Source organism: Neomonachus schauinslandi, chromosome 6 (assembly GCF_002201575.2).
Source record: "Neomonachus schauinslandi chromosome 6, ASM220157v2, whole genome shotgun sequence".
Classification (NCBI taxonomy): Eukaryota; Metazoa; Chordata; class Mammalia; order Carnivora; family Phocidae; genus Neomonachus; species Neomonachus schauinslandi.
This window is the reverse complement of record NC_058408.1, coordinates 126,781,580-126,807,773: the sequence shown is the minus strand read 5'-3', so window position 1 is coordinate 126,807,773 and position 26,194 is coordinate 126,781,580. Positions and strand designations below refer to the sequence as shown.

Below are 26,194 nucleotides of genomic sequence, written 5' to 3'. Positions count from 1 at the left end.
ATTTAACTTCAAGATATGCATAGGTTTAAAAATTAAGGGGCAATGTGTTTAACTAACCATTTGGAAACCAGTCTGCAGTGCATGCCAAGCCCAGAGCGTGACCAGACTAGCTCCTTTCACCACCAGCCCTGCCCTCATCTTTCAGTGCTTCCGGGCTAGAACTGGGGTCCACCAGCTGTCCACCCCACGGTCCTGCTTGCGAAGGTCCAGAGGCTAGAAGACTGCCTGATGTGATGGTGAAAGAGGTGCTGAGTAGCCTCACTGCTGGGACCAAGTCCTCCCTGCCCATGCTCCGTGTCCCCCCCTGGCATGCCCACCTCCCTAGGCAAGCAGGCGGAAGCCTGGAGCAAGTGCCCTGAGCAGCAGCCAGCAGCCGAGGTGGGGCCTGAACTCCTGGCCTCTCGCCCCTCCCACCTCTTGCCCAGTGACTCCAGTATTCGAAAACAATCCATCAGTCTCTGTCTTCTGAAAGAATGTGATGTGGCTAAACCCTACAATTGCTTCCTATTACCAACAGAATCAATTCAAAATTCCTCAGCCTGGCCTTCAAAATCTTTCCCAATCTGGCTCCACCCTGGCTTTCCAATCTATTTCTCTCCATACCCCTCTTCCCCTCAGGGTCTAGCACAGAGCTGAAAGCTTGTCTTCTAGCTTATTCAATTCACATTGAGTCCTCCCCTAGACTCTGAACTCTACAAGGGCAGATATCACACCCATTTCTCTCACTATTGTATTTCCAGCACCTAGTAACAGTGCCTGGCAGAATGTTAGCACTTAGAGACTATTTGCTGAATAACAAACGAATGTTATTATTAATAATAATAAGGATAACATCTTTGGGAATGTAGTGAGCTAATATATGTTCACTATGTACCAGGCACTGTGCTAAGCACTTTACGTGGATTAATTGAACTATTCTACAGATGTGGAAACCGAGGCTCAGAGAAGTTAAGTAACTAACCCAAGGGCATACAGCTGTTAGGCAGCAGAACCAGGATTTAAAGTGGGGAACCTGACTCCAGAACCCACGCTGGGTAGAATAACTCATACCAAGAACAGATGGTAGAACCTATGAGAGGTGGGGCCCGGACAGATGAGCTGCATATAATCATAGCAAAGGAAATAATTAGAACTTATTTCATATTCATTAACTGACAGCCATTGTGACAAATGCGTTTGCTCATTTAAATCCTAGCTACGAGGGGCTCCTGGGTGGCTCAGTTAGTTAATCGGCTGCCTTCAGCTCAGGTCATGATCCCAGGGTCCTGGGATCGAGCCCCACGTCGGGCTCCCTGCTCAGCGGAGAGCCTGCTTCTCCCTCTCCCTCTGCCTCTCTTCCCGGTTTGTGCTCTCTCTCTCAAATAAATAAATAAAATCTTTAAAAAAATAAAAAAATAAATCCTAGCTACGACTCTATTAAATAGGCATGTTCTCTATGATACCAAGGAGACAACAGAGTGGCCTGAGCAATTTGCCTAAGGTCATGTGCTTAATAACACTGGAGCCAGACTTTGGGTACAGGCCTGGGACTCCAAGGTCTACAGGTTGAACCATATTACCTCTTCTGGAAATTTCTATACTAATAGTTATCTGTGTTTACTAACTATTTGGGCATAGTCTTTTCTCGTTTATGATCTGGACAACCAAGCAAATGTATGTGTAGACAATGGGCAGAAATTGCATATACCAGCCATTCTAAACATGCTTAGCCTCTCCCCTGCATCTGATGAACAGCACGTCCATGTTACAAACAAACCACAATTTTAGGTTAAGTGGCTATGGTTTCAGTGTTTTATATGCACTGGTAGGTTTTGGGTGTAGAGTTTCCAAATTCTCTCTATTTATCTATTTAGTTTCCAAATCATGTACATGAGTGTGCACACCAAAGTGTTTCTATGTTTCTAGAAACTACTACTATGATTAGTGTATCTTTATATTCATGTCGGCTCTAATGCATTGATCCACCATTTATAATACTGGATATATTTATCAGAACCTACTTCACAAATTTTTGTCCCAGTTATGCCTATTTCTGTCAAATACGTAAGCCATGGTCACACTGCACTGGTCCCTTCCCAAAGTGTCTGAGATTCTCACATCCCAACTGTGTTTTTATACTGGTCCATGCACTGGTATTGATGTGCATAAACGTGCACTTGTACACCTGTGTATCTTTCTGTCTATGGCTAGGACGGGGTGGGGGCGATGTGGAAATGAGAGAATTATTAAATGCCAAGTAGATGTACAATAAATTCCATTGATTTTATAAACTCCAACTTGTCTTCAGTCTCCTTCCATTCTTTATCCTGGGGGCATTGCAACGAAAACCTATTTTAAATACCTTTACTTCCCCCCCTCCCCCTCCCCAAAAAAGTGTCAATATTTTATTTGGATTTTTAACTTCGCTCCATAACAGTTGTTTGACCTCCTGACTCGTGCGAGTCACATAAATTCTGGGACTTTATTCAGGAGCCATGTTCCTGCTATTGAATAAGCAATTTGGGAGGGTGAATTAATGACTTGTGCTGTTGCTGGAAAGTCCCTGAAGAAATATTAAAATTGCTTGCAGACTGAATCGATACTCAGTGAACACCCAGCAAGAGGGCTTCGGCTCTGGAATGGCCACAGAAGGCAGGGCTTGGTGGAGGAAGGGGGAATTCCTGCACCCAGCTCGGTGAGCCCCCCTCCCGGCCCACCCCCACCTTTCCCTCCACTCCTGGAGCTCTGTCATTTTCAGTAACAGCAAAGTCTTATTAAACCCCAGCCAGGATAGAGCTGATTTGTCCTGTCTCAGGAAGCAGGCTCAGGGGACAGTTTATTCTCTTACTAGCAACCAGAGCCCGGAGGCCTTATTGAAGGTGATGGTCTGGACACATCCACCTGCTGGAGAAACGGGATGGTGCCGCTGCTTGCTGGCAGGCTGCGCTGGGCCCGGGGATCAGGAGTGCACTGAGCTTGGGGAGGCTGTGGCTGTGACCGTTTTCTGCTGGGCGTGCAGAGGGGCTGGGAGCTGTACTGCGTGCCCCATCTCTGTGCATGCCCGACCCGTGTTTGCTATTGCTCTGGTGGCCACATGATTGCAGCCTTTGTGTATGGGTGTGCCTGTGGGCTGGAGAGTTTGAATTGTGTTGGGTGTACATTGTATTGCATTGTGCCCCGATGCATTCCTGCAGCTGGTTTAAGGTTTGTTACCTGGTGTTTTGTGATATTGTATTGAGGTGACTGCACTTTGTGTAACACTGAGCTGGAGGAATTTGAGTATTGTTTAGCAGCAATGTCTGTGTTTCTGCTTTGAATTATTGTGTTCGTTGATCATATCAGCATCTTTTTTTTTTTTTTGTAATGTATGTCTCAGAGATTAGGTTAATGGGTGTCTCCTTGGTGATGTGGGTTGAGTAATGATGTTGGATCTGGGTGGTGGTGTAGGACTCAGTAATTGCTTTCTTGGTGTGGTTGTGGGAGGTGGGTGTGAGGGCCCATCCTTTAGCTTTTTTAGCTTCCTCCAGCTAGGTTCATTTGCATTGCTACTTTCCAGAAGGAAGATTCTAGAGATATGGGACAAATCTCTTCTCAATGACCAAATGCACAGTTCTGTTCTGTTGGAAGCCAGCTGTCCCTGCTCCATGGAACACTTCTGACAGAGATCCTGGTGCCAGCCTCCCTACATCTGCCTAATGTGTCAAAGCCCTAAGCCAGACTCAATGCCTATTGGATCCCTGATGCGGCACGAGGAGGATGGGTGGGAGTAAACTCACTGATTCCAATGAACGTGAACCCAAGTCCAGCATGAACTCTAGTTCCCCAATCCACTATCTCTCTGACTCTGGCCATCAGCACCTTCTTCCTTCCCAGCATCCCCAGATGATGTGGCTCAACAGTGACCTGCACTCAGGGCCACACACACACACCAAAGAAGAGTACAGGAACACCTACTAGGCGTGACTTTCTACCAGGGCGCAGGGTCTTTGTTCTGAGCTTGTCAGGAAATGTCTCACTACATCACAGGGCATGAGACTGAAAGATATACGGAGCCCCACAAGAGACCGTAGATGCATGCCCTTCCTCTGATGGAAAGGTAATATATAGTATAGAGCGCTAGATGAGCACATAGGTTTTAGAACCAGTATTGCCTGGGTTCAAATCCTAGTTCTGCTGCTTAGCCTGTGACCTGAGTAAGTTATTTAACGTCACTGTACCCCAGTTACCTCATCTATAAACAATCCTATAAAGCCCTATGGGGTTGTTTACGAGGCTTAAATCAATTAATACATGCAACATGCTTATAATGATTTCTACTATAGTAAGCACTTGTTAGCTACTATCATAATGAATATAAGGGCTTACCAAGTAAAGCAGCCATAAGATTGGCTATGCATGTGTACAAGCATGTCCACACGTGTGCTAATATACATTAAACCCTAAGATGAGTAGAGGTGTGTGTATGGTCAGTCAGGCAGCATGGAGGCAGGGGCTAGTTCCCTCCTTGGCCTTCTGGTCCATTTGGACAGGGGCAGGGGCTGGGGGATGATAGATTTCACCACTGCCCATCTCCATACCAAGGTTGCATCCAGCCCTGTGAGGATGAATAGGCAGAAAGGAAAATGGTGGCCCTTAAACATTTTACAGTTATGAAAAAAATCCAAGGATAATTGAGTTCTCGGGATTCAAATTTAGCTCATTTAAAAGATTTACTTCCCAATTTAAAAACTCAGAACCTTTGTCAGGCAATAGGTATAAACAAGAAATAGTGAAATCTAGGGGTCAAGTTGGGAAATAAGGAAGGGGTAAGAAAGAAATCAGATCAGTGAATATTAAGGCATTTGGGTGTGGATCTTAAGAAAGTCCATTGAGCTGAACTTGGCTACCTACCCAGGCCAAAGGGGCAGGGAGAGCTATAGGCAAGAATGGGATTGGGCCTTGGCCTCAGTCCATGGGCCTTCCCATAAAGATGGGGAGCCAGAACACATCATCGTGAGTTTGGAAAACCTTAGTTTTCATCTTTGTTCCTTTGAGCACAGAGTAAGTAGAATTTGTAGTTTTCCAGTTACTTTGAGCCATTGCACTTAATACGTCAAGCCCAAAGTAAAATTCTTCTCCTAAATTTTCTCCTTAAAATCTTTTAACCCTTAACAGTGAAAATAACTGCAATGATAATCAACCTCCTATGCTTCCCTGGAACATACAGAAATGTGGGACAATAGCAGACAGATTGGTTTGAACCTGTCAAATATTTGCTTACTTCCCCCTCTCCTCTCTATCTTTTATCTTTACTTCCTCTCCTCTCTTCCCTTCCTCTTCCTGTTTACCTTCCTTCTCTTCCCTCTATGACATTTAAGAATCAGAGGAACGCTTCAAACCCATCAAATAAGGATTTTTTCCCCATTACTGTTTCATTTTATCTTTAAAAAAAAAAATGACAAAATGCAAAGCACCACAACCCATGAAAATGCCATGAAGCCCAGAAAATGCCAACCTTCAACTCCTCAAACACTAGTAGGTTCATTCCAGAGAAGGAGTATGCAGGCATAAGAAGTTTATACACACACACACACGCACACAGAGGCTGGGCTCTCAAACAAAGTGCACAAAGGAGGCAATTATCTGACTAATTCTGTTCAATGGTCAGATAACTGACTCATCATGGGCTTTTTTTCCTGCACACACATGGAACAGGCCCCTTCCTAAATCCGGCTGGGCTCATAGTGGACCGTAATTCTCACTGGCATTCATGATACACATTTCTTTTCACAGAATATCCTTTCAGCTCAAGCTTTTTTATTTGAAAGAGGTCACTGTTTATGCACACAACAAGCCAGAAGTCACACACATTGACATAGACACATAGCAAGAAATAGACACATTATGACTATGACTGCCCTGAAAATAACTAACATTTATTGAGCACTTGATATGTGCCAGGTGCAATGCTAAGCAGGTTTACGTAGATTAACTCATGTAACCCTCACGAGAACCTTATATGGTTATCTTCACCTCGGTGAAGAAACCGAGGTCCAGAGAGGAGATGAGATTTATCTATAACCACGTAGCCAGTAGGTCTGGAAGTTGCCTCAAACTCCAGCGATCTCTCCCAGAGCCCACTTTCTTACATTTTCTGGGTTACGTAGGTTTGTGTGACTTGCCTGGCATATAGCAGGTGCTCAGCAAAGGTTTTCTGAATGGAGAAATGAAAGTATACGTGAATGAAAGACCATGCCTTCTAAGAACCCAATACTCTCCTTTAAGATGGCAAAGTGGATTCCCTATGGAAGCCAGGCCTACCGGACAGCTTACCCTCATTTAGACGAAGTGACTTGCCCTCCCAACCAACTTTCCACGGAAAGCGTCCACCTGCCGTGCTCGTTCAGATACTAAACTCTCTAAGCACCAGCTCTCCACCTGACTTTCAAGTCAAGACCAGCCTCCTTTTAAGCCAGAAACCAGACCCAAATGCATCAAAGATGCTTCCTAACCTCGACACTTGTCACCTAGAATATTTTCCTCTGAAAACAGGTGTTTCCCAATGAAATGCGACACCAGTGAAGTGAAAATGAGTGTCGATGCCTGGATAAAAACTGGAAATCTGATCAATTATGTAGATGACTCTAAATCACCAGATATTTGGCATCCTATTGACAACCCTCATAGATGATTGCCTAAAGGTTTGGTTTTCATCCAGATGTTTGGGAGCTGTCACATTTACCTGTTTGTCAGCAAGTGCTCATGCATTTCTAAGAGACATAAGTGAACGCTGAAAAGGATAAAAATAACCCAGAATAAAACAGACTAAAGAGGACAGGGGTAGCAAGTTATTTAACAAAACTAGTCAAGCAGACTCCATCTGGGAATGGGTTGCGGCCTTGGAGATCCATTAGAACGTGGATCCAGCTCACAGGAGACTTATGTGCTCAAACACCTTTAAAAACCTCCTGAGGCTATTTCCTTGGCTATCTGCAGAACCGGACCCAATCAGATCCCTGCATGGTGGAGCTAATGGGTCAGTCCCACTGTCCGACGGAGAGGGCCCAGGTTACGACCAAGTCCACCCTCCTCATGCTGACACAGCCTCTATCTGCTCTCCGGACGCCCGCATGCCCATGTGCAGAGTATCTCCACGTGTGGTCAGACCAAGCTGTAGATCTTGCAACACTTGGCATAAATCTGGTTTGTGACTTTGTACATGTACCCCTATTTGTGATTTAGTGCTCTGCTTTTTATCATGTCTCCACTTTCATTTTCTTTCCCTCTCTACTTCTTAATGCTGTTTACAACTTCCTCATCCATAGAGCAGCACGGCGATCCTTCAGTGTCCCCACTGATCTACCCACATGGTTTTTCTGACCCATGTTTGCTCTCCACTCGACTTAATTTATGTTTTGGTAAATAGGAACTTTAGATCGTTCTATTCAACAGTATTTAGGGTTACTGCTTTTTATCAAAGGTATCACGGCACCGAAGGACTCCCTGCAAGGGACATTTGTTTATTCTCATGAGTGCCCGGCTCTCCCCACACACGGGAAGGCTGCGGGCGGGCGGGCGTGCCCGCACAGCGCCCTCGGTGTGCGCCTCTCCGCTCCGCCGCCCTGTGTCAATGCCGCTTGGCGCCGGCAGGAAGAGATCAGTGAAAGCATGGTGTGGACTGCAGCCGCCCCTCAAAATGCTGGAGATAAATCCAGGGCCCTCCCTGCGGATGACCAATCGGTTCTTTTACGCGGAGGTCCACATATGCCTGGCAGGGCTGATTCCTCCAAATTCTCCCTCCCACGCTCACCCTTCATCACTGAGCTGCAGCGGAAGCTTGTGGTGACATTACTCACAAGCGAGATTTGGGGGATCTCTTCTCTTAGAGGTATGAGTTGGAAGTGGAGGGGGCGAGGGGGGCAGGACAACACCTTCTTAGATTTCTGGGTCATCTACTGTCTTTTTTCTCCCTCTCTTCAATTTTTTCCACACCCTCTCCTCATCTCTAACTCTAGTTGACCTTGAACTCTGTCCTCTCCCTTCACACCAGAATGTGTCCCAAGAGGGGATGGCACTTCCAAAGAAGCAGTTACCTGGCCCGAGAGGCCTGGAGACCAGTAGCCAGAGGGGCCAGCCCATCACTCCACTCCTGGAAATAAATCCCATTGTATTTGCATTTTAATTTTCCACATAAACAAAGGCCCAGAGTACTCGCTTGGGCAGCATCACTGGACGAATTTAATTAGAAATGAAAAGTTTATAGGGCCCTCTTTAATGCGATTAATGCTCAGTTAACATTTATCACATTCATATGCTGGAATCGCCTTTTCTAAGCAGTCACTGGCCATGAAATGAATTTCTCTCAACTTTTTTTGTACCCACCCTGGGAGGTCAATCTCCTAAGGAGTCTCCAGGCTGCCTCCCTGGGGTCAGGAACTACCTGATCCTCAGGGCCAAATTAAGGGGAGTTAAGGGAGGGGGAAGAGGGGAATGCATACGTGCTGGGGTGGGAGGGCAGGGGGTGTAAGAGTGAGGGGTGGCCACTATTTCTACGGGGAGCTGGACTGAACCAGGGCTGTACCCTCTGCAAAGAGCTGAGTGCTCAGCCCAGCAGACTGGCCAAAAGGCTTCAGAGCCTCTTCCCTAATTAAAAAAAAAAAAAAGACCTCCCTTCCCAACACACATACTCAGTCCACTTCTGTGGCTCAAAAAAACAGGCTTTAGCTGGAGCTGGCCTGTCTCCGTCACTTCTGGCCTCTCACTTCTCTCCTCCTGTCTTGGGCCATCTCTCTTCTACCCTTTTTGCCTGTCTCGTTGGGGGCTCCATCAGACTGTCCCTCCATCCAGACCCATGGTGACTGGGAAGGGAACCCAAGTCTTGACCCCAAGGAATACCTCATTTCCTCTGGCTCTCCCAGAGGCCAGACAGTCACAGTCTGTGGGGAGGCCGCCTGCCCTGGTGTCAGCTCCCTAGAGAAGCCGAGCGGAGTAGGGGAACGTGAAACCTCTATTGGTCCCCAGAGGAAGGATGGCCTTCCTTATCTCATCAAATTCTCTTCTTTCTTCAATTAGAGTCTACTGAGATTGGCCTCCTAACCCAAACCAGCTACCCTGAGGAGGAGGAGAGAGAGGAAGGAAAAAGGTAAGTGACGGGGGGAGGAAGGGGAGGTATCCTCTCTGCAGATGATAAAAGGAGATAAACAGTTTGACCTGTGTCCCTACCTAAATGTACACGCCCTTTGAGGACCTTGACAGACACAAACCAAGCACAGCTACCAGCACTCCTGGTAGCCGTGTTACACACCCTCGACCTGGCCATCACATGCCACTCTACACCCTCACCTCTAGCAGAGAAAATGCACACGTGTGTGCACACAGACTATGTGTGCCGGGACCCTTTGTACCTGACCGGACCCCCACTCGTCAACCCACTGGGAGATCTATCGTCCATTCAACCCACGCTTGCCAGATAACATTTGCTAACATCCCAAATAGACAGGTCGCCCAAACGATGGCAGAAACTTTCATTCTGAGACCAAACAGTCCCTTCAGCTGGAAACTCTCTGAATAACAAACCACCAGCCCCCTGTTTGACAAGACTGACTCCTTTTAAGAGCTCCCTGGAATACCAGGACCATTTAGACAACTTCCCAGGACACGAATGTTAGGCTCAGCTAGATACCACATGTTCTTTCCAAAGTTCTCAGGCTCTTTCCAAAACAGAGACACACAGAGGCCCTCAACGCAGAATCACCACCTTTTCTCCATATGACACAGGACACGTAGGCAAGGACCATCTTGCCCTCTAGAATTAAATGGAAAGTCACAAGATAAGGGGCAGAATGAGGGTCTCCTCCTTGACCATCTCTGTGGCCTGTCAAGCCAGATACTGCCTACAAGGCCCCTGGTTTCCTGCAGCTTCCTCCACCAGTCCAGAAAAGACCCTGGGGCCAAGGGCAGGGGAGGGGGGGAAGCTGCCTCAGGGCTTGCTCCCAGGTGCTCCAGCTCTGCGGCCACTGCTGTCCTCCTTTCCTGCCCTCCTCCCTTCTCTCCCCGACCTCTGAGGGCTTCCTCTCTGATTTCTTGACCGTACTGTGTCTTCAAGGTGGGTACAGGTCCCCTTGCAGCCTGCTGCCCTGTCTTGCAGCCTTTCTGCTTCTCCTGCCAGGCGCTGCCTGTGGCGTCCCTCTGGCTTCCTCTGCCCCCGAATGGCAGCAGAGTGAGCTCACTGCAGAGAAGTTCAGGCAGGGCTGCAGGCAGGCAAGAGAAGAAGTCCAGAGCAGAGTGACCAGAGGCTCCCGGGTGGAGGGCCTTGAGTCTGGAACACCTAGGAAGCGAAGACCTCCCTCCCTTCCTCTTGGCCTCTCTCCCACTCTCCCTTCTGCTGGCGACCAGGCTGAGGCAACTACAGTGCAGTAGCCCCACAGCCAGGGCCAGCCTGCCTTGTGGTGCAGGTGGCCATGACTTGACCTCCCATGCCACTTCCTTTGCCCGCCACCTTTGTCCTTCCTGGCTGGCCTCCCCTTTTCTCCTTTACCACCTTCTGAGCTCCCTGAAGTCACCCTCAGCCTGGTCTACCAGCTGCCCAGAGCTCAGGCTCCATCCGACCACCTCCAAGCACCACCAGAGGCCTTTGGCGGAGCTGCACAGGATCCAACCCCCTTTTCAAGCTTTCAGAGCTCCCTGCTTTGTACTCTGGCCATGCGCTCCGTTCTCATCTGGCCAAGCCAGTTCCGAGGCCTCTCTCTTTCACCCCTCAGGCTCCCCACCTCCTTTCTCACTCTTGAGCCCTCTTTCTGACTTCCGCACTCCCCTCCCACTCGCGCCTCACCCTCCCCTGTCCTCACGGTAGAGAGTGGACTCTCCCCTCGACCTACCTTCCTCAGGGGCTCCGGGACTAAGGGGCTCAGGAAACATCACCCTCACCCTTGCACCTGCCCTGTTAGCGCTCTGGTTGGAAGCAGAGAAGAGAAGCCAAGTCTGGTTACACAGCCCTGGGGCTGCAGACCAGGGCCCATGGACTGAATCAGACCTGAAGCTGCGTTTTCTTTGGCCAGCACAGAGTTTTCAAAACCCAAATCTTCCTGCCTCTAGGCTGGGCCCGCATACCCCAGCCCTTTGGTCCAGCTCTCACCAGCTCCATCCTAGCTCCTGCAGCTCTACTTTCCTCCCTCCACATCCCTACAATAAACCTGACCTCTCTAGAATGCTGACGACTCTCAGTTTCTCACTCTCATGTGAAAAACACAAAATATCTTCTTATCATATTATCTCTCAAAAACCAAAAGAAAGAGTCCAGTTATTTTTGTAGTTGCTGAGGATGAGCTACAAGAGGAACCTGGCTCCAAGGCCTCTCCCATCTCCCTCCCTCCCTCCTATATACCTTCTTCTCCTACCCACGGAGAACTGCACGAGGCCTTGCTCCTTCTCCTCCAGGGCCACGTCACTCTCCTCTTACTTCCCACCCCCAACAGCTCCCCTAGGCCTGGCCCTCCCTGGAGGCCCCAGGCATCTGCCTGTGCCTTCATGCCCTGCCTGGTCTCCAAGGCCTCTCCAGTCCCCAGTTACATGTTTCTCACAAAAAGCCTCTTCCTTATTTCCCTGGCACCTGGGTTACTGGGGAAGGACGTGGTGGCTGGGCCCGGGACCTGGACCTTGGGAGAGCTCTGTCAATGACTGTCCCCAAACTGCCACCACACCTCCTGCTAGAGGGACCTGCACCCCTTGGTGGGCCTCTGCACCAGAACTCTACAGCAAAGAGGCCCACTGGGAAGAGCATCTTTTTAGCTGCTTATACAGTTGGTCCCTAACTAGTCTTGCTGACTGGGCTGGAACTGAGTGAGTGTCTAAGTGAGGATGGACAGCTGAACTCACAGCTCTCCAATATGAAGGTGACATCACTGTAGCCAGGCCCTGCTTTTGGGGGGGCTAACAGGACCATGGAGTGTTACAGCGCAAGTAAAGATTGAAGGAAAATTTGACCTCAGTTTGCCCAAATTGTGAAACAAAGAATCTTCAGCTGAGCCCTATTATCACCCAATGGCCCAATGACTACCTCACTGATTGACCTATTGGGCCAAGGACAAGGTGTCCAGCCTTTGTCTGTGAGTGCGGGACACATTCTTTGGAACTTCCTCCCTTTCCTCTTGGCCCTGGAGCCCTTCTACCAAAGAGCAGAGACAGGATGGCACACGCATACACATACAGATCCATACACACTGAGCATGTCAACCGCTATGCCTAGAAACCATTGTGAACCATGTTCAAGCTGCACCTTGCTAGCACCAAAACAACAGGTTCAACGGGAGGAAAACATTCAACCCCATGGTTTCCTGGTAGACTGATCAACCCAATGCGATTTCATTTCCCCTCTGTTTACTTCACTTGTGATTTGGGCATTGGTTGTGAGATACTGGTTCCCACGCCTCAGATCTGTCAGGGGCCCCGATCTCCTTTCTAGACTCACCCACATGGCTAGGTGAGCTGCACTGGCCAAAGCTATACCTGTAACTGCCTCCCTTGCAGGAATCTGAACTCTGGACACCTGGCTTGGGGCGTGTGGGGAAACAGCAGGGATTCAGACAAGTGGCAGGCCAGGTTAGAACCCTTTACTGCACTCTTTAAAAGAGCAGGAAGTGAAGGGGTGCCTGGAGGGCCCAGTCGGTTAAGCGTCAGACTCTTGATTTTTCGGCTCAGGTCACGATCTCAGAGTCATGAGATGGAGCCCCACCCGCTCCACTTCAGGCTCAGCAGGGAGTCTGCTTGGGGTTTTTCCTTCTCCCTCTGCCCCTTCCCCTGTACGCTCACTCTGGCACGTGCGTGCACTCTCTCTCTCTAAAATAAATAAATCAGTCTTTAAAAAAGAAAGAACAAAAAGTGAAAAAGAAATACATATACATCGTATCCTCTTACTATGAGACCTCCAACTCCAGGTAGCAACAAGGAGGGACTAAGGACAAACCTGAGAACTAAGAGGGGAAATTACAGAGTAGCCAGAGCTGGAGACCTAGGAAGCCGGGAGCAGAAAATGGGGCCCTTGGCTTAGGGCGTTCCTTCATCAGTCCTGCTGACAAGATGGGGAAGCAGGACCCCTCTCCCAGGTGGTCTCATGACAAGCCCCTCTTCAGATGCAGGCTCTTGGTGGTGTTGGGGGGAGGGGGAGATTCATCTTCTGCACCAGTTTCTACCATGGCTACTCTTTCTCTGGAAGCTGTAATGTTCTAGTCTACAAGCACATACCATCACATAATACAACCACACTCTCTCGCATGCACCAGAATAAGCCCGTTTCCCAACTGTTTCCTCTCACACCAGTTCCAACCGTAGATCCATTCCCTGGATCTACTCTGCACAATCATTCGCCCCATCTGCCAATATACACACAGCGCCACTCCCTCCCCAACCTTCCTTTCTCCAGGTACCCTGTTTCCCTTCTCCAGGGGCTGTTCCTGCCTGGCCCCATCTCCACTGGCTAATTCCCCCTGTGGCCCCTGTATTGAACTGTTGTGTTGTCCATTTCCCTGTGACAAGGGCTCTGGTTACAGAGTTATTGATTGGTTTTCATGCAGACAGATGGGCCCTTCCCGAGCTCCCATCGAAATCCCTGGCTCTATGGGCTGATTGTTGCCTCTCAGGGTGTAGGATTGCACTGGAGACCACCCTCCACGCAACCTCCTTTGCCCAGGCTGTGGACGGTAATAAATGGAGGCAGCCTGAACGATAATAAAAGCAATTGAGTAGGTTACCTGTGCAGACACAAGATTTATGCCTCTTCATATTTGATGTGATTGTTTTATTGAGTTCTCAAAATAGTTGGGACACTATTTAGTTAGTTAGGAGGAGTTTCCCTCTCTTTTCTGCTTTGCATTGCCCTCCAAAACCTACCTGGAGTTTTCATTAGGGACAGCCCCTCCTGTCTTTCTCTTCCCCAGAGTTGGCAGCTGAGGTAAGAACTCAGGGCAACCGGCCATTGCTCTCACCTGAAGGCCATTTAGTGGCCTGAACACCCGCTCTGAGCCAGCCGACGAGGGAAACAGTCAGACCCATACGACGGCGGGCCAAGAAGTCTAAAGTAACTAAGGGAACAAAAATGGCTTTTCAGGAGGACAGCTCCAGCTCATTTTAAGAAATAAGATCAACAGCTGTACCTATTTCACATGTTAGTCCAATGATTGGTGATCTCCGCAGGAGGAGAGCCCTCTCTGGGGAAGGATAAGTGAGCAAGGCTTCTCAGACAGAAATTGGCATATTTGTTTGCTCTTTGTGACCCCAGGGTGGTAGGCCCCGGGCCACAGAAGGCAAGTTCTCTGTCCTTATTTCTCCCACTCCTCTGAGGACAGAAGTCTTCTTTTTCTTTCTTTCTTTTTTTTTTTTTTTTAAGATTTTATTTATTTATTTGACACAGAGAAAGCGAGAGCGAGAGAGCAAGCACAAGCAGGGGGAACGGCAGGCAGGGGAGAAGCAGGCTCCCCACTGAGAGCAAGGAGCCCGATGCGGGGCTCGATCCCAGAACCCTGGGATCATGACCTGAGCTGAAGGCAGATGCTTAACCGACTGAGCCACCCAGGTGCCCCAGAAGTCTTCTTCTTAGCCCACCAACTTGCCTTGGCTCTTTGCCATGAGACCAACAGCCCTGACCACCAAATAGCTACAAGGGCATAGAGATGTGGCAGGTAAAGCTGCTCTTCTGGCCCAGATTCATGCCAAGCAAGGTCTAAGAGTCTACGAGTCAAATGTGCAATGTTCTAAAACCTGAGTTTCAGAGAAAGAGACACAAACTCCAGCCCTGAACATATCTTCAGCATTCCCAGCTTTTTTGGATAGGTCTTCCAATGAACAGCTGGCCCACTACGGTCACCCCACTGCCAGACCTCTGATGAGGCCTACGAATGACACAGGATGGAACCCTTGCACAGCACTGGGGCTGTGGCCTTGAAGCCAGTAAACGTGCTCACTTGGAGCCAAACAGGCTGAGAGAGAGTGTGGGTAGCAAGTGATCAGTGAGAAATGGACTCTGGAAGAGCCCACTCCAAAGATCTAGGGGCAGGGAAGGCCCTGATCCCAAGAGTGTAGTGCAGGCTGGAAAAGTTAAGAGAGCAATGGCCTTTTTGTCAGCTCATTCCAAGAAACACCCTCAGGGGATCCTTGGTAACCCTATACTCTACCTGGAGTTTGTGCCTATTCTTTCAAAGGAGCTTTATTCTCTGCCCAGGGCAATAGCCAAATCAGAAGACTTTGGCATATAATCAGGAAGATCCTTCCTGCCCAGTCAATTGCTCAGCGATATAACTAGGCGACTTTTCCCCCCTTCAGTAGCATGGATCCCCCTCCATCTCTTCCCCCCTCTAGGCCATTCCCCACACCAGGTTTTAGTCTCAAGTAACCTGTTTATAAACATCCACCCTCTACAGCGGCCGTGTATAAGCTGAGGAGCTGGCAACTCCATGCTTAGTGATCAGTAACCCAATATCGAGACGGAGTCACAGAAATTCCACGTGCTAAGCAATCCTGTCAACCCTCTGGATTTTTGACAGTGGTCTCGGGGGGGGCAGGAGTGGGTTTGGGAGGCCTCCCTGACTTACTCCACTGACTCAGAGAGGTATCTCTGAGGATTTGCCAGTGGAGTATATGGATGGAACGTCCAAGCCTTTATCGCGACAGGATCAGAGAAAACCAAAACCAATTTTAAAGCATGAAAAGCAATTTCGTTTATAACCATAACAGCATATTTCAAGTGCGGCGACAACATCTGTTTTGGGAAGGAGAAGATGAAAAAAACCCTCACAATTTGGCTCAGGAGGGTGAGCATGTGTGGACTTCCTTTCTTGCCAACCACCGGCACATGCACACACTCACAACGGTTATAAAATACCAAAGACAAGTGGGTACCTCACCAACAGGAAGGCCCTAAACTCGAGAACCACCCATTCCCCGATGCACCACACTTTCTGCACAGAGGAAAATCTCCAGGGTCTTCCTATAGTGAGTGAAAATTTACAAAGTTCCTGATATCACCAACACAGGAAGAAACATCCCGCCTTTATCAGGTTTCAGGGTGAAACAACAAATCTCAGATAAACCTTTCCCCCTTTAGAGCAAAACACCTACAGGGATGAAGTGGAGGACATGGGGGCCTAGATGCATCCCTCCAGCCCCAACTCAGCAGCACACTGGGAAGCCCTCAGAATTCTTTCCCAAATTGGAACCATGGTAGGATTCTGTCCCAAAGTGAAATCAACACTACCCTGACTGCTCCTTGTCGACAAAGCAAGCCGGGAAGCCTAACCGCAGACCCAGGGCTGGCTGCCCATGCTGCCGGTGTATTCCCCGTTCCTCTCCTCCCACTCCCTCTCCATCTCCAGCAACACCTGCCCACAGATAGCTATTTCTACACACCCAAAGGAAGCCTCGGTGCCCCTCAGGTGGCGGGGCTCCACGCAGTGCAGATCCTGCAGCTGTCAGCACTACCAAGCTGAGGCCATTCTTTTCCTACTCTCAACCCATCCCTCTACTTTCCCCCACTGCTGGGGAGTGCACCCCCAGGCTTCTGAGCTTGATCCTGGGGTCACCTGTTCCCTGCTTTCTGTGGCTTTTCAGAATGGGAGCATCCCCAAACTCCTGCATAAGCCAGCTTCTCAAAACATCTCAGCCAGTGAAGGTATATGTTGGGGAGAGGAGGGACGGGGTTCTAGACGGGGTGGTAGGTGAGGGATGCTGCCATCAGAAGTGCCTTGATTGCTCCAATCCTCCACCCATCAAGAAAAGCAAACTGCCTTAACTGTGCATGTCTTGGGTTCCTCCAAAGGCTTGCAAATCCTATCACTGACAACAAGCATTTCTCTTGAATGTCCCCCAATACACCAGCTCCCAGCCCCAGCAACATCGCTCCTCAGCAGGCAGCTCTCCTCCCAAGATCTCCGTTCCAACTCACTCCGGGGACCAGCAGACAGCCAAGAGGCTGAGTCTCCAGATGGCTCCGAAAACAAATGCTTTGTCCCAAGCCCGTTCCTAACCCACCAATCCTGCCCCAGCCCCAAAGCTTCCCCAGCCTCCTCTGGCTTTTAAATGCAAAAAGACACATTCCTCTCCCAAACCACCCAGAGTCTTTCTCCAGCTCCTTCGAAGGTGTCTGAATGTCAAACCGCTATGCTTTCAGTACCTAGCGAGCCAGGGCCCGGGGAGCTGGAGGGTTTTCGGAGGGTGTATAATTAGCTGATCAGTATTATGTTACCCTGTTCATAACTGAATAACCATTTTAATACATATGGCACACACTGGGATAATTTCTGGGGTCGCCTCGCAGTACGTTACAGCACGAGTGTGGCAGAGGGAATCTTCTTTAGCCAAGGTACATTCTACCAGCTAATTTTACCTGCTGTTTTCAGGATGATTTGGGATAATTCCATATCATTTGCAAAATATTAAAAAAAAAACCTTGATATGTGATGCCAGTTTCAGAAAAAGTCACCATCTGAATTATTAGTTGTCCTGACAATGAATCTATGAAGAATACAAAGAATAACAAGGGTAAGAAACCCTCAGCCTTCTTCTCATTTGGGACTCTGTCTTAAAATGGGGGGCAGTAGTTGAAAGGCTGGCCAAGCTGTCTGGAACTTGTACAGGGTCTCTGGTGATGTCACACTGTACAGTTCTGTGATGTTGAAGCCCTCCTGGGTGCTTGCATCCCACTGCTCCTTATACGTGTTGTACCCGACACAGGCCCATTTGCACACTGGCACGGTATACACATGTGGAACATACATGTGTACTCTCCCAGAGAGCATGCTGGAGTGGCTTGGGGATTGGGAGACTATCCTGTGCAACTACAGGTCTCGATGACTCCAGCCTATGTTGGCCCATGTGCCTGAGCCTGTCATCGGTGCAGACTTATCCCTGGCCCTAAGCATCCTAAAGTTGAGCCTTGGGGTCCAGAGCTCTCTCCCTGCCCTCCTGGTGTCCCACTCCTTGTCCAGCTTCTCTACTCCCTGCCAATTGCTGGCTGGTGGCTGGCGTTTGCTCTGCAGGCCTGGATACACGTGCTTCTAGGCCGGAAATTTGTGCGAGCTGGCTAGCAAGGCCTGGGCTCCTGGGAGGCAAGCTTTGTGGGAGTTGGCAGGGAGGGTGGGGCAGCCAGGACAGGCGGCTGCCCCTGGGGAAGGGAGCATGCCTTTAGAAAGGGAAGTCTGTTTGGAAGCGATGAATAGACACTGGTCATTTTAAAGGCTTCGGCTGTGGGCTGTGATTGTCTCTAGATACCGAGGCACGTAATCTTGGAGTCTTAATTACCACAAACACTTGGATTCATTTCCAGGACGCCGGCGGGAGAAGCCTGGCAGGGAATACCCAGCCCTGAGCTGGAGACAGCTCTGTCTGTCTCTCTCTGCCTTCCAGGTCTCCTCTCCCTGCCCAAAGGACTTCGGGGACCGGGAGCCTGGAGCAAGGGCAGAAGCTAGGGAAAGAACGAGACTGCAAGCTGGGAGACGCCCTGATGGGCAGGAGCAGGGAGCTGGAGTCCCACCCTGCAGTCCGGGGTGGTTTGCTCACCTGTTGATGGAAGAGACGCTGGGCACCGTGTCATTGTCGCAGATGCCCTCAGCCAGGAGCCGGTCTCGGATCTCCCAGGCGAACATAGTTGGGTTCTGCCGCTTGTATTCAGCAATCTTGTCCACCACTTTGGGCGTTGCCACTTTGGGCTTGGAGCCTCCGATCACTCCGGGCTTGATGCTGCCGGTCTCATAGTACCTGCGCCGGGAAGGCCGGCGGGGTCAGCGAGAACAGGCCATGGCAGGGGCAGGGAGGCTGCAGGCTCCAGGGCGGCCGCGGCCGGCCGCGGCGGCAGCACCACTCTCCCACCCGAGGCAGCAGCGTGGAGGGCAAAGACTCAGCATGGCTGAGCCAGCTTCCGGAGGGCGCTTGGCTAGGGCGAGGAGGACGACAGGCACACTCCCTCCAGGAAGACAGTTATGCCGGGGGCTGTGAGCACACCAGCGGGGATAGGTGCCCCTGGGAGTCTGAAAGCCCAGCCTTGCATTTGGAAAGAAGAGGAGGCAGCTGCTTCCAGGCCTTCAGGCCCACCAGGGCTGAGCCACCACCTCCAGCCCTTTCCTACTGAACACAGAGCCCGGGTGAGAACTGTCCCCTCCCCAATGCTGATTTTTTCTTTCCTCTTGGGGACCCATTTATGCTCCCCACCTGTTCCTCCGACCCCCCCCCCCCCCAAGTCTGCATTAACTCTGCTTGAAGAGGAGTCCCTCCCTTTCTGAAGTCTGGTATCTGGCAGCCTCCTCACGAGAACCCTGAAGCTGGGCAGGAGCTGAATGACCCTGCTCCATCCTTGCTCCTGGGGCCATGGCCACCACCTAAGCGCCCTCTCCAAAAGGAGCAGCTCTCTAGATACCCCAGAGTATCTAGATACCCCCACTGGTATCCTGGACTTTTAGCCAAGTCCTTGGTCTGGAGACCCAGGGCCGCGGGATAAGGAGGCAAGGCTTCTCCCAGGGGCAGCTCTGAGGCCCTCACCTGCCCAGGATTTTGCTGACACAGCCGTGGCTGACCCGCAGCTGCCGGGATATGTCGCAGGGCCGCACACCCTGGTGGGCCAGCTCCACGATGCGCTGCCTCACCACGTCGGGCAGGGGCCGGCCGTTCACAAACACCCCCCCGAGCTGGTTCACACCCCCGTGCCCTGCTGGGGAGAGACAAGAAAAAAACACAACACCCCACACACAGCAGGGACCGGCCATTAGTCAGGGTCCAAGGCCCAGGCTGTGCGAAGGGAGCAGGCAGGGTGGAGGGGCATGATCTGGGACTTGCGGCAGAACAGTGGTCTGCTGTCAAGCACAACACGGGGGATTGGGGATTGAAACCCATTGGCCGTAGAGACGCGGAAACGCAGACGCAGGGCAGAGAGCTGGGAAGAACATGGCTCTAAGACCAGTACCTCTCGAGGGAGAAAGTGAGGGAAGGAACGGAGAAGCAGGGTGAGAAGAAAGAGGGCAGGGGGGAAATTGATGCCGGCAGGAAAGAATGTAGGAGAGGAAAAGAGGAGCCGAGCAGAGAGCAGAAGCAGGGCCAGGTGAGATCCCGCCTGAGCCGCAAGCAAGGGAGAGTCGTTGGTGTGTGCTAGGGCTTGGAGGCAGATGATTTTGGGGGTCTGGGACCAGATGACCCAGTACAAAAGGGCTCTGAGCACAGAGAGGGACTAAGTGTCTGACTCCCTCCTTTTGCTCCTTACCTCTTGTATCTATTTTAAATCAGAGTTAGAGTGTTCATGCCTCTTTCCCTGTGTTTTTGTTTTATCCTGGGTTTTGATCAGGATTTTTCCTTTCCTTTATGTTTTCTATCTTTAGATATTTGGGGGCCATATTTCCCACTCGTCTCCCTAGGGTCTAAAGTTCAAAGAAAGCCAGGTGGAGGAGGAAAGGCTGAAGACGCAGGGGTCCAGAGTCTGCTGCGCTCAGAGCCAGGGAGGCAGCGGAGGGCCGCGCCGCGCTCGGTTCGGCAGCAGCCAGAGAACGCGGGCTGCCGGGGCTTGTCTGCCTGCCGCCTTGAGCCAGGCTTGGGACCCACTGCTTCCCCTAGGTAGCATGGTGCAGGTTGCCCACACGGGCTGAGGGCTCACGGGGCACCCTGCGCTGCCTGCCGGAGCCGGCTCCCATCCCTCTGACCTCTTAGACCTCGGCAGCCTCCCAGGACACCGCGAAGCAAGGGCGTTTGCTCTCCCGGCCAGGAGGAGGGCGCCGGGTCTCCATTCTGACTCCAGCTTGGGGCCCCCAACCTCGGAGCCCAAGTGGTCACCGGATGCCAGGCCTGAGGACGCTGCGCGGCGCCCCATTCTCCCTGGCCTACAGCAGTCTAGAAATCCTGCACCCAGAGCGATCAACCCGCAGCCGCAGTTACTGAGCAATCCAAGCGCAGAGAGTTCTAGCGGCCAGCCTGACCTGGCCGGCAACCTGCAGCCCCTGCCCTGCTAGCCTCAGGCGGCTTTCGGAGAAAGCGGGAACATCTGCGCTCTGCTCATTTCTTTCCCGTCCCCTTCTGGGGGTACCGAGAGCAAGGGCCGGTAAAACCCCTGGGGAGAGGCTTCAGATCTGGAGGCTGGGGGAGGCTAGAACCTCTTATTTTTGCCTCACATTCCCGCTACTCTCCCTACCTCTAGCCCCACTCCTCACCCCTCCCCTCCCTCCAAACCCCGACCATCAATAATTTAGGCCCCGGGAGAACTCGCGTTACCGGTATGAAAAGGCGGCAGCTGCGGGCAGATTAAAGATGAATAATTCAGCCTCCCCGGGCTCCGGGCCCGGCCCCTCGTCCCCAATCTAAGGAAAGGGGACGGGAAAGGGGGCACAACAGGGGTCCAGGGCCGGGAGTCGCCGCTGAGTCGGGCCTGGAATGCGCCACTGCCGCCGGCGCGGACTCAGGCTGCTCCGGCTTGCTGGCCAGCCCGCCCGCCCGCGCCGCCGTCTCTCCCTTCCTCCGACCACCTTCAGCTCGCCTTGCCCCACTTTGGGTTTCAAAGTGACACCCAGTGGGCGGCTGGGACTCGGCAAATCCCCCGCGGAATCTGCCCGAGAGAAGAGCGAGAGCAGAGGCGGCGGGGCAGGGAGGCCGGCGGGCTGGGCGAAGCCAGCGTGTCGACCCGGTTCCACTCGCTCCGAAAAGGAGACAGGATTTCGGGCTCAGCTCGCGGAGACCCGTGGCGGCCCGAGGCCCCTGACTTGGATTACCTGTACTTGGAAATTATTTAGGAAAATATATTTTACCCCAGGAGTATTTTTTTTAAAGCTCCCCCTGTAATGCTAATTATATGCTTAAGAGAAAAACAGAGCTCTTCCTCCTCGGCTCTCTTGTCTGGAGCACCGATCCAAGCCAGGTCTAAAAAAGTTTCCCTGTGAAAAGTTACAAATCATCCTTAATTATTAATCTACAGAGGAGGAGAAGTTCTCTATTTAGAATCCATTTGTCTAAAAAAAAAAAAAAAAAAAAAAACAACCTCTGAATTATTCTCCAAGCTAAAGACATATGACATGAATTAGATAAATTCAAATTTCATTAAAATAATTCCCTCTTTCCTATTTTTTCATTTTTTCTCCCCTTCTCTTTCCCCTATAACATCCTTTCTGTTTTCTTTCTTTTATTTTCTTCACCTTTTAAAAAATTTCTCTTTCCCTTCTCCCCAGCTTTGGCGTTTGCCTTCCTTTTGTTCTCTCCCCCTCGTTTTCCCCCTCTTTGACTACCCACCAGCCAGGTCACTGGCAGGACCATTTTCACCAGGGAGTGGAAGGCCGGCAAGGCGCCTCCAGAACTGCAAGCAGAGCTTGGCTCTGCCCAGGGGCTGCCTGGCAGGCTCCTCTACTCCATCTCTTCCTGACTTCGATTTCTCCTTGGAACCCCTCTTTGTTTTTAGAGCATCTCCCAGGGAGAGGTGGAGAAAGATGACCACCACATCCTGCCAATCTCAGACTCCCAACTGAAGGAGAAGAGCAGGGGAAGGAGAAGAAGAGGGGAAGGAACTAGGAAAGAAAAGAAGAGGGAGTATTACAAACCAGCTCACACCAAGCCCTGGCTGGGCTGCCAGGGCCTGGAGATGCTGGGAGCTGAGGGTCAGATGGGGGCACCCCACCCCCACACTCTTCTGCCTGATTGCCCTGACACGGAAGCTGCCCATGCTAGGAGTCTCCACCTGGACAAGCACACTCTAAGTTTGAGAAAGGTAGAGATGAATGGAGGGTGGGGGAGGCAGAGAGAGAGAGGGGGAGAAAGCGAGGGTAGAGGGAGAGAGGGAGAGGGAGAGAACAGAGAAAACAACACAACTCAAACCCCTCAAAACTGCCTGCCAATTTAGTCTCCCAGCCCAGGGCAAGAGGGTGACCAGGGCGTAGGATGGCTGGAGCCAGGGCCAGGGGCTGTGGATCGATGACCTAAGAAGGAGCAGGTGGAAGAAAGGAAGACAGGTGATGGGCACGAGGGAAGGTAGGAAGGCAGGTAGAGGGAGAAGTATTGGTGACCTAAGACAGAAGAGAGAAACTGGAGGCTTTAGAAACACTGGAAAATGAGGGGAAGAGGAAGAACGAAAGGGGGGGCCTGGAGAAGCCAGCGCAGTCTCCAAGATGGGACCTGAGTGCAGGGGGCCAGGGCCGGGCCAGGACTGGACGGGAGAGGGTTAGGACGGGGAGCCCCGAGCTGGAACAGGAGCCGGGCGCCGGTACTCACGGTGCATCGCGGAGAAGGGGTCTGCTTTGCAGTGCATATCCATGGGGAGGCAGAGGAGCGGGAGCAGCGCGGCCGCCGCCGCCGTGTCGCCTCTCAAACTCAACTTCAGGACTTGAGGAGAAAAGGGAGGGACGTTGGGGGGGGGGTGAGGTGAACGGGCGCCCGGCTGCGGCGGGGCGGGCGGGGGACGCCGCGCTGTGCTCCCCGCGGGGACGCTTCCCGGGCGGATCGGAGCTCGCACCCGCAGCGACCGCAACTTCCCACCGTCGGGGCTCGGGGCTGGGCGGTCAGCAGAGCGGCCCCAGGGCGGCGGGCCGGGCCGGGGGGATCTGGGGGCGCATGGCGCGCGCGGCAGCTGAGGCCAGGGCTGAGGCTGGGCGGGGGAGGCGGCTCGCTCAGCTCCCCTGGAACCCGGTCATCCGAGAGGCGGCGGTCGGAGAGGGCGAGGAGCGGGGGCGGCCCGAGGGCGCCGGGCGGGGAGCCGGGCCGCTCCAAGTGCCGGTGAGTTGGCGAAGTTGGCAGAGAAGTAGCAATCCTCGGGATGTCCGAGCGGGCGCCTCCGGGAGGGGAGAGCGCGAGCCGGGCCCCCGCCTCCGGAAAAGGCAGGCGCTCGCCGCCGCGGCCGAAGGGCCGGGAGGGAGGGAGGGAGCCGAGCAGCGCCGGCAGCACTGGGCTGGCCCCAGGTGGGTTGCGGCTGCGAGAAGACTCGGCCGGAGACTGGAGCCTCGGCTCCCGGTGTGTGTCTCTCTAAAAGCTGCAAAGCCCCCTCCAGACCCCCTCCTCCTCCCCGCGCTGGGAGATGGATGACTTGTCAGACAAAGGCAATAGATTCCACCACTCTGTGATTCGCCAGCGCCGGAGCCCCGAGCTTCGGCGAGGAGGGCCCCGCGCCTGTCACTCCGGTGCCGGCGAGGGGAGGGGAGGGGAGGGGGAAACGCAAGGGAGGGAGGGAGCAGTGGGCGAAGGAAGAGGGAGGGAGGGGAGCGGGCCAGGGGGAGGGGAAAGGGGAGCCCGGGATTAAAACTGCACTGAGAAACGAAACTCGCCGATAAGATAAACGTTAGATAAGGATAAAGAGCGGCCAGTCTAATGAATATTCAGGCAACGACAGAGTGCCCCGGAGCGCGCCGCTCTCGGAAGCCAGGCTCGCAGTCCCAACTCACCCAGCCCTGCCATCCACTGGCCAGTGCCCGCGTGGGCCACGCGGCCCGGACCCGGTCCGCATCCCTAGCCTTAACCCCCTCCTCTCAGCTCTGAGTTCCCTTCCGTTCCTTCCTGATTCTTCCTTCCTCTCTCTGGTCCTTCCCTTTCGCCTTTCCCTCCTGAGGTACCTCCCCACCCACGCACCCCCAATTCTCATTCCGGGGCAAAGTGCCCGGCAGTTTGTCCTCTCTCATCCCACGCGCGGCTGCGCGCAGGGCTTCCCTCTTCCCCTTGGCCATCAGAGTCTGGGCAGCCCAGAACGCTCGGTTTAGGATGGAGCTGGAGACCTCCAGCGAGGAGCCACCTGCCTCAGTGGGACCCAACGGACGGTGGGAGAGCCCGGGGACTTGGCTTCTGGACCCTCGGGTGGCCTGGGAGAAGGGCTTGGGGAGGGGAGACAGTGCGGAGCGACTGGGCGCTGGCGGCAGAGGACGCGGGAGACGAGCTTTGCTCTCCCCGGCTGGGGAGAAGAGGCTGCGAATGAGGCTGAGCGCCGCCCGCTGCCAGCCTGACGGATCCCGAGGTAGCGCAGGAGGCGCAGCGCGCTGGGCCCGGTCCCGCTCCTGCCAGAGCCGCTGGCCCAGCCTCCGCAGCTCTCGTCCGCACTCGCTCGGGTCCGCTGGTACGCACCAGGCAGGAGAAGCCCTTTGTCTCCTAACTGGTTAAGTACAGAATATCCGGGAGATCTTTATGAAATATTTTCCCTCGTCTCATAAATCATCTTGGCACTTCAGCTGATGTTTTAACTCTCTCTCCCTCCTTCGATCCCTCCCCCCGCTTCCCTGGGTCTGCGAAAGGGCGGCTCAGGGAAGCCCGCGCTCCGCTCTTGCTGCTCCGTCTCGAGGCGCCTCTGGCCCCTGACTGCAGACCCTGGCGCCCGTGAAAGAGCCGCAGACTCGCGCCGCTGTCCCACTGGCGAGTGCCCAGGCAGCAGCTAGGATGGGGGACGCACCCACTCCACTCAGCCAGGAGACTCCTACTGGGCCTCCTGCACCCAGGTGTTCAGAGTGCCCTTAATCCTCCGACGGGGATCCAGCCAGGCTCAGTCCCCAAAGGACTCTGAACCACCCACTCCTTAGGGGGCTGAGTCGGCTGGACATTTGACTCCCTTCCTGGATCCTCCTGAGCCTGATCCGCTTAATCCACCTGCGGAGTAACTTCTGGGAGGGAAAAAACAAACAAAAAACAAACAAAAAACAAACAAAAAACAAACAAAAAAACACCTCCCTCCCAGCCCTCACTCCCTGTTCCTTGGGTGGCCAGGCTGGTCCCCTTGGGCTGGAGGGTGAAGGCGCAGGGTCCAGCCCCGAAGGTCAGTCTCTTCCTCTAGAGACCTGCAGATGGCGCTCCCGGGTTTGCTTTGGCCTCACAACCCCATGTACCCGCACTAACCTCGTGTGGGGAGAGAAAAAAAGGAAAATACAGTTCTGGCAGCCTAAAGGGAAAGGCTCCCAGGCTTGGGAGAAAGGGGCTCTCAGGTGGTATTACCTGGTGCAGCTCTGGGCTTCCTTCAGGAAGGTGATTAACCAAGATTGGGGTGGAAGGAGAGGTACAGAGGAAGGATCCTTACTGAGCGGAGCTCAGAACTAAAGAAGCCCTTTGCCCCAGGTCTCCCTATGTTGGTCCAGAAAGTTAATAAGTCTTGGGGAGTCTGAACTATTGGAGGAATAAGACTGTGGACAGAATCCCCCTCCACACATAGACTCTGATTTTTCTAGAACCAGCAGACATATCTCTGTGTTGCACATATTATGAAGAAGTGTGGGTGCAGACAACAGGCATTTTCATGTGTTGGGCAAGAGGGATTTCACATTTTGTGAAA

At 52.5% G+C, this 26,194-nt stretch overlaps 1 protein-coding gene across 4 annotated transcripts in view; it reads right to left on the bottom strand.

Annotated features, from left to right (window-relative positions):
• Window positions 1-23,275, bottom strand: part of PAX2 (paired box 2) — a 76,310-nt gene extending 53,035 nt beyond the window's left edge. For 3 of the 4 annotated variants that reach the window (XM_021699751.1, XM_021699753.1, XM_021699752.1), the window contains exons 1-3: window positions 23,170-23,212; window positions 19,477-19,645; window positions 18,502-18,699 (exon numbers count right to left, since the gene is read on the bottom strand). In XM_021699751.1, the coding sequence (XP_021555426.1) occupies window positions 18,502-18,699; window positions 19,477-19,645; window positions 23,170-23,212 (410 nt within the window). Of the gene's footprint in view, window positions 1-18,501; window positions 18,700-19,476; window positions 19,646-23,169 lie in introns of all 4 variants that reach the window. The other variant, XM_021699754.1, reaches the window with a different exon arrangement.
• Between the last annotated feature and the right edge of the window lie 2,919 nt (window positions 23,276-26,194).